The sequence below is a fragment of the Rhipicephalus sanguineus genome, chromosome 2, assembly GCF_013339695.2.
Source record: "Rhipicephalus sanguineus isolate Rsan-2018 chromosome 2, BIME_Rsan_1.4, whole genome shotgun sequence".
NCBI lineage: Eukaryota > Metazoa > Arthropoda > Arachnida > Ixodida > Ixodidae > Rhipicephalus > Rhipicephalus sanguineus.
The window spans coordinates 210,637,923-210,645,943 of NC_051177.1; the positions used below are offsets into that span (position 1 = coordinate 210,637,923).

General features: G+C 43.8%; 1 protein-coding gene across 1 annotated transcript; it reads right to left on the reverse strand.

Moving 5' to 3' along the window:
• Positions 1–4,408: 4,408 nt before the first annotated feature.
• On the reverse strand, positions 4,409–7,365 carry LOC119384047 (zinc finger protein 551). The gene is made up of 2 exons (XM_037652337.2): positions 6,659–7,365; positions 4,409–4,569 (listed from the first exon to the last, which is right to left on the reverse strand). The coding sequence occupies exons 1-2, from the start codon at positions 6,892–6,894 to the stop codon at positions 4,410–4,412; spliced, it is 396 nt and encodes a 131-aa protein (XP_037508265.1). The 5' UTR covers positions 6,895–7,365; the 3' UTR covers position 4,409.
• Between the last annotated feature and the right edge of the window lie 656 nt (positions 7,366–8,021).

Below are 8,021 nucleotides of genomic sequence, written 5' to 3' on the forward strand. Positions count from 1 at the left end.
TTTGTATATGTACGTGTATATATACACATGCAGAATTTTAAAAATAATAATTGCGTGGCAATATTTTGTTGTTGCAGCCTGTATGTCTGCCGATACCACTCCTTCATTTCCCACAGAAAGAAGCAAGGCACATTTGGCTCCAACAAAAGGTCCACATTTCATCTTGGCAGTATGTACAAAATTCAAGACCCTGTATCATCATGAGATGCACTTCTCTTGTGTGGCCCATCAATAAGCATACACTCTTTCAAATAAGCACGTGTTCTAAGCTTCAGTGGGTGTCCCGCTGGCACACACAACGACAAGGTTGTTTCAAGCCAGATCTTGAACAGCAACTTGTACGAGGCAGGCACAAGAGGTGGCCACTTGTTGCCGCAATTGTATCGCTGAATACCTCACTTGTTGCCGCAACTTTGTATCACTGAATACCACTGAGCAATGTGGCGACTTGGCACTTGCAGCCAAATCCCATGATGAAGCTAAGATCTTTGTCAGCCCGAAATGCTGCCACTCGTGACGTCAGAAACCTGCGAGGCAAAACAGCCAGAAACACTTGCATGAGAGGCATGTCTAGCAGCTCAAACTCTGTACCGAGGCTAATCAGTGTCATCCACGGAAGATAGCCATAAGCCAAATTAAATGATTCTACCTCATTTCCTGGGTGCTAAGATAGCTTACACATTAATGTTTAAGCCAACTTGGTGTTCAATATCTATAACTGTGAAGAAGCACGTAAAGGTGAACCGGCAAGAGCAGACGACGAAACAGCTCATCATAGGAAGATGAGAAAGAGAGCTTGTGCTGGAGAGAAGCAAAAAAAGGTTAGTTCAGGAGAGACGGATTAGAATGCTGGCACAATGAGCCACGGAGCAACCAAACCAGCATCTACACGCGAGGTTTGCTCTAACAGGTGCCTGTCTTCGGGGCAGTGAGCGCCTCAAGTTCCTTGCCTTGTCAGACCTGGTACGCGGCCTGCTGCTGTCACGAAACCCGCATCTACCCACAATGTTCGTTCTACCGGGCTTCCTTCTGCCTTCGGGACAGCAAGCGTCTCAAGGCCCTGGCCTGGCGCTGACGAGACGTTGGAAATGGCTGCTCCTGTCTACCGAGTGATGGGTCGCTCACTCGCTCCTTGACCCCTGCTGCTTCTCCATCACTACCACGCCGGTCAGCTACCTGACAGCAACTATGTCACCGTCGGGACTCTACCAGCCCACAACTTTCAAGACTTTAGCAGCGCAATGTGAGACGATCTGCTCATTATATATTCTCTGTTTGTTGATATATTTCGTCAGTGCGTGCAATCCAGCATAATTGTCGTGCAGTTTTCAAAGAAGTCACAATCTCCTCCATCTTCAACGAGTCACACGCTCTGCAATGTGATGACCCTAGCAGCACCACATCGCAGTAACTTAAGTGACAACATATTGTGATTAGTTTATTGACAGTGCTCACGGATTGAAGCGCGAACATTAAAACTTATAGCATAACTAGTAGAGCTGTGTGAATAGCAAAATTTTGGGTGCGAAGCGATTTCGAATAATAAAGATTGAGTGCGAATCGAATCGAATAATTTCGAATAATTTTCGAATATTTCTCAAACATTTTTCGAATAATTCGAAGTGAAATTACAGAAAAAGTTGCAGAGAATCCCTAAGTATGTTCTTGTGAAATAGCAACATGAAAGTGTTTCTTTTCGCTAGGTTGATGAAGCGCTGGTGGGGTCATATTTCATAGTTGTCTTTCTTATCAAGAATGAGGCAATGTAGAGGCCGAATTGTATTTATGTACATGATTTGGTGCAACCAAAGTGTTGCCGACAACACTTTACACGTGATAGGCAGAGATGCCATTTCCTCAGCCTCTCCTTCTCTTTCAACTTCTTGGACAAGGTTGTGCTCCCTTCAAGTCCGGAGTTCCAAATCTGCCTCGTAGACGTCGATATATAAGAACATCTGAAATTTTGGATGCTAGAAAGCTTCGGCGTCCGATTTTTAGGACTTCCTGCCCAAATTTCAGGTCCAAAACAGCATTAATTGAGCCCCCAACTCTGCCACACCTTTCATCTCTATGTTGGAACCAGCGTGTTCTTGGGTTAATACATTTGCGACCGTAGCGGAGCTTGAAAGGCAGCTTTGCCGCAATACGGGGGTGTGAGGAGGTGAAGCATATTGAAAATCTAGGGACCATTTCTAACCGGACTTTGTCTCTTGGCTAAGTTCGACCGTAACGGAACTTGAAAGGCAGCTTTGCCGCAATACGAGAGTGTAATGAGGTGAAGCATATTGAAAATCTGAAGGGGTCACTTTCAATCGGACGTTGACTGCATTTGTCTTTGGGAAGTTCGAATAGTTCGAATAGTAAAATTTCAGTGCGAATCGAATCGAATAGCAAACACTATGGGAAAAATATTCGAAATTACGAATATTCGCACACCCCTAATAACTAGTATACTCAAATGCTCGAAATAACTGTGTCATATCGCTACAAATCTGGCTGCCAGAGGTAATGTTGGCTTTGATGTAAGTGTCCGAGTCGAAATTGCGCCAATATAGCATGAACTGAAGACGGTGGAAATGAAATTATGTGCATTGCTTAGCCCTAAACTGTCGTGTTTCAATATGTGTGCACTGCACACATTCATGGTATTACTACACGCCGCTTGTCGTCATGGCGACGAGTGGCGCTGACTAACGCTTTCACGTTTAAAATGCACATATACACCCGATAAAGTGGACGGAAGGATGACCGCCACCGTAGCTCAATTGGTAGCGCATCGGACGCGTTATTCGAAGGTTGCAGGTTCGGTCCCTGCCGGCAGTAAGTTACCTTTGCGTCCACTTTAATTTCTTCACATTTATATCATAATTACTACAAATAACATCTCCTATACTTTCCTTGCCATTATTGTCTGTTGGCTCTTATTAAAGTTATGTATAACAAAATGGGAATTGGGTTTTGTGATGGTGCACTTATGTGTTTTATCAGTATGTGTGCACCTCTAGTTTTCGTGAGTGTTTTTGAAAATAATGTCCACCCAAAACCAAGTAGATATGCTATTCAAATGCGTGGCACGCAGCCTGATGGCGCAAGAGCCAAATTTCACTCTAATATATTTAATTCCTAAGTTATATGCTACAAACAGTTTCTACTCACAATGAATCATTATTAATAAAGAAAAGGCAAAGTTTCGCTGCAAAGGCAAAGCTATGATTGCAGTGTAGAAACGAATTAGAATGTTATATAATAAAAAGACTAGCAGCTCTCTCCTTTAGCAAACACGGCCGCTGTAGCGAGAGAAGTGACCTTCGTGTGGCCTATGGCTTCAAGGCAAACTTTGCGATGAGAGCACAATGTAAATAAAGCTATGAGCCATCTGTTGAACCTGTTGAGCACAAGTGACCATGCCCTGTATGTCAAAGTACGGAGTTGGAGACGCGCAGCCCCACTCCAGCTGTTGTGATTCCATGCGCTGCGACGAAAGATGAGCAAAGCGCATACCGTTTAAAGTGCGCCCTTAGGCGGCTCTTTGCGCCATCTCGTGGGTTATAGTCTCTGCCATGCTGAAGCACCTCAAAGATCTACGTACCACCAACGGTAAATGGTGTATATAAATCGCTCGGCATTAGTATGCTGGAGGATGTATGCGTTTGTGGCTGAGTGGTTCAACGCGTCACACCATATAGCAAGGGGTCACAGTTTTAACTCCCCGGTCGCGTGCCTTGGAAAATTTTTCTTCATAACTATTTTTCTTTGTGGTTTATAAATGTATATATATTGTAGCGAAGCCTTGGAACACTCTGCAGTGGGTCGTCCTCTCCAGCACCTTTTAGTGGGTCGCCCTCTTCGGAGAGAACGCAGCTCGTGCTGCTGAGAGTCCGTCACCCCACCTTGACTGTTGCTGTTGTGCATTGTCGCCAAGTGGCCACCAATAAATGCCTTTACAATATATATATATATATATGTGTGTGTGTGTGAAGGAAAGAAGTGTTACTTTCAAGGGCTCGTTTTCTTTGTTATACACAATATTAATGAGAACTAACAGACAATAATGCCAAGGAAAGTATAGGGGATATCTTCAGTAGTAAATGTAAGGTAAATGTGAAGAAAGAAAAGTGAACGAAAAGATAGCTTGCCGCGGGCAGGGACTGAACCTGCGACCTTCGAATAACGCGTCCGATGCTCTACCAACTGAGCTACCAACACACACACACACACACACACACACATATATATATATATATATATATATATATATATATATATATATATATATATATATATATAGTGGCATGGCGGCGCCAACGGCGATAGCGAAAACCTGCTGAGAGTGTCCACATAATTGCTATCCCAGGAGTAGTGTTTTGGTTGCCTCAGTGAATAGGCGTCAGTGATATCCCCACCTGTGATCAGAAGTCGGTGTGGGTGCTGCGGTGATACTGCAGGTGCCATGACTGTCGGAACTTGCGTGAGCACACGTCGCATTGGAAGGGTCGGACCCCCGTGTGGATCTTGACATGCCTGTTGCGGTCACTGTTGCGTGCAAATGCCTTGCCGCACACACCACAGCTGCAAGCAACGATGGGCAATAAAGATATTCCCAGCACGGGGTGCCATCTTTTCCACATAGGCATAGAGCCATTGTTTATATACACTGTTCTCTCATTCATATGTGCGAGGCCAGTCAGGTCAAAAGTAACAGAACTGACATATGGGCTAAGCTTCATGAGGGCCCACAATGCAAGACAGACAAGCATAGAACAAGACAGCAGGCTTTTGCTCTGCGACAGCAATCCACATACCTGATTTGGATTATTGTCCAGTTTGCTTTTTCACTTGAAAATGCTTCATACCCACTCTATATGTGAGAGTTAATGAGCGAAAGTGTGATTCTCTTACAACTTGATAGTTGGGAATTACGTCACAATAAGTGAATGTGCAAATCAGTGAGTCACATTTGCTCTTCTGACAATCTTACTCGTTAGAAGTGATGCCATGAATGTTTCCAATTGTCGTTCTCTGCCAACTGTGTCACCATTGATTAGGGATGGGCGAATATTGGGGCGTTTCGAATATTCAAACGAACATTACAGTATTCGAATTCACTTCGATACGAATTTAGATTATTCGAAATTTCGAACTATTCGAAATGTGCAAATATATGTATACATTTCACTGCACATAACCCCCTGTAAAGATAGTTTCACTGCAGCATTTGGTTGCTGTGCTGTGAAACAACCCATTCAGGGGAAATCTGCACTGCCGCGAAGCCACACTTCAAGGTTAAATGTACATATTTTTCTGTCTAAAAGCGTGTTATATGGGCTAAGTATAGTAATTTTTAAATTTTAACATATTGCACCACTTATAACTTGCACCCTACTACTATTCAAATCTTGATACTATTCAAGGCTGCTTCCACTTCATTTCAAACCAAAAAAGTGACATTCACTCATACCTAGTTCCAATCCTTAAGAATATTGTGCAAGGGTCATGACAAAAATGCTCACTTTTCTTAATAATATGCGGTAAATACTATTAGAACTATTCGATTAGATATTATTCGACCAAATCACTATTCGCTTCGGATTCGCTTCGAACCTCAAATTCACTATTCGCCCATCCCTACCATTGATGAATCCTGAAATATTGGTGTGTGCAATGTTCACTGGCCATCATCATTATAATGCTCACACAATACGTCGTATGAGCCGTGTTCAAAGATTGAAGCTATACTCATTATTGTTGCAATGCATGCCCCCTTTGAGCCACTGATGCCATTTTCATAGGCGTGTAAATGAGGAATTGTTTGCAAAAAAAACGTTGCCATCTTATGCAAAAGACCTTACTTGCGATGCACAAAACATAAACCACATCTAGTACAGTAATCCTTCATTCTAGCCTCTGAAATCCACAGGCAGGTGGCACCAATCCCAGAGTCTGTATTGTGTGCTGCACATCACTTTGTGCTAATTGTCCACAAGTGCTGGTTAGTGCACTTAGCTCTCCAATGTACATCGTCTCACTGGCATGGTGTGATGATGATGAGAGTGCAGATGTGCAGTCACCTTGCTAAGAAATGTTTAGCAGACAAAGGAGCAGCTAAACTAGGAAGATGGTGATGCCAAAGTGCGAAATGCTTGTGCTGAGGTAAAACTATTAAGAAAGGAAGTCAAAACAGTACAGAGTGTTTTGAATCTAATGGGATGCCTTGGTGAGAAGGCAGCCATCAAAAAGCGCCATGGGCACCACTGAGCTGGTGGGCACGAGCAGTCCCACAGGGCAACTCAGACCCGCAGGACTGTGCGTGGTCTGAAAGTTCCTGCCCACATCCATGGGTGCACCGTGCCATGGGTGGCCCCGCTACCTGCTGCAAAGCTGGCTTGCAACTGTCATTGCATCAACGCTCCCCACTCCTCTACAATATGGGGTTCCTTACGCCAGTCATGGTGATGTTGCCATGCGCAAACTTTCTCTTTGGTGTTTGATCCAAGTGTGAGAGGCTTTTAAGCTGCTCCTTTTTGTGTCCATTTGGCTACGTGTTGAAGTTCTGCACATGCACGTCACATTTACATATGTGCGTTCGTTGTTCAATTTGTCCTGTCGAATGGACGTTTGGTTTCAGTTGGGTTGTCCGTGTTTTGCCATGCATACCCACCTGAACGGCCTGTCCTTGAGGTGCTGTGTCTGGTGCAAGCTGTGCTCGAGCCGGTCGTTGCAGGCGAAGTGGCAGTAGCGGCACGCGTAGCGGCCCCGTCCACGAGGCCTCTCACTGCAACGGTGTGCTCGCAACTGGTCTTCCGTCACCAGGTCCGTCCCGCACAGCGAGCAGCTGATCCCCTCCCGCTTGACCGAGTCTGCACTGGATGCCAGCTTTGCAGAGCAATCTGTCATTTCAACAACAAATTGGCAGTGGTCAGCAGAGTAGACCACAATTTTACAGCATTAAAGCCAGTGTGCTGTTTAGTGTACATAGTAAATGTAATGCACCTAATAACAGAGATTTCAGATAGGTGCTTAAGAAAGAACAAGAGGTAACTTGTCAGATAACAGGTCAGAGTCTGGTAGAAATGAAAGGAACAGTTTGTGCAAAGCTGTACGTCAGGCCCATTGTTCACAAATATAAGCCTTCTATTCGACCCTCTTCCTCAACTACACTGCATGAATGCAGTGCGGCACCTTTCCTCGACCTAAGGATATACGTGGTCCTTTCAATAAAGAGCTTCACTCTAATGCATTTGACTATTGGTAGATACTGGTCAGTTTCTAAATTTCTGTTCAGCAATCATGAATAAATGCTGATGAAGCATAATGGGCTAGGCACTTTTTGACAGTTCTCACAAAACTACCAGCACTGATCGCGATTGAAACATCTCAGTGAATAAGAAAGGATCCTGTGCTCTTCATACACACTGGTAGCTGCAGCTACTGCACAGCTGAACCATGGGTTTTACTATGGTTCTCTCACAAAGGGCCAGCTGCCGAGAATGAACTTAACAAAAGCACGATAAATATGTGACTCCACAAATACATTCACCATTTCATGAAGTAAATAGGCAACTACACACAACACAGTGTTAGGCTACCAGGCTATTAGCTATCACTCCACTGACACACTAACAATCAGTGAGATGTCAGAAATTATAATGAGAGAAACTGTCAAGTTTGTGCATCTTCACAGAAAGAACACATTTTGAGTTGGTTACAGCAGGGTCGTTCCACGCCAAACACCCCAGCCATTTTGGTGACCATCTCCAATGTACTAAAAAAAAATCGTGCTGATTTCTTGCATTGAAAACAGTGAATTGCTAGAATACTTCGGAAAGAAAAAAATTTTTGGTCACGTGGGAGCCTTATAAATTTCGCAAAATGTTGTCCGAGTGTGGTTTGTCAGAAAAATTATTCTGAGGGTATCATTTGTTTCAATACCAAATTTGGTTTAGATATTAAACAAAGGCGTTTGTCTGAGGTGAAACTGAATAATATTACTTCAATTTTTCTTCCATATGCGCCTCCAGAAA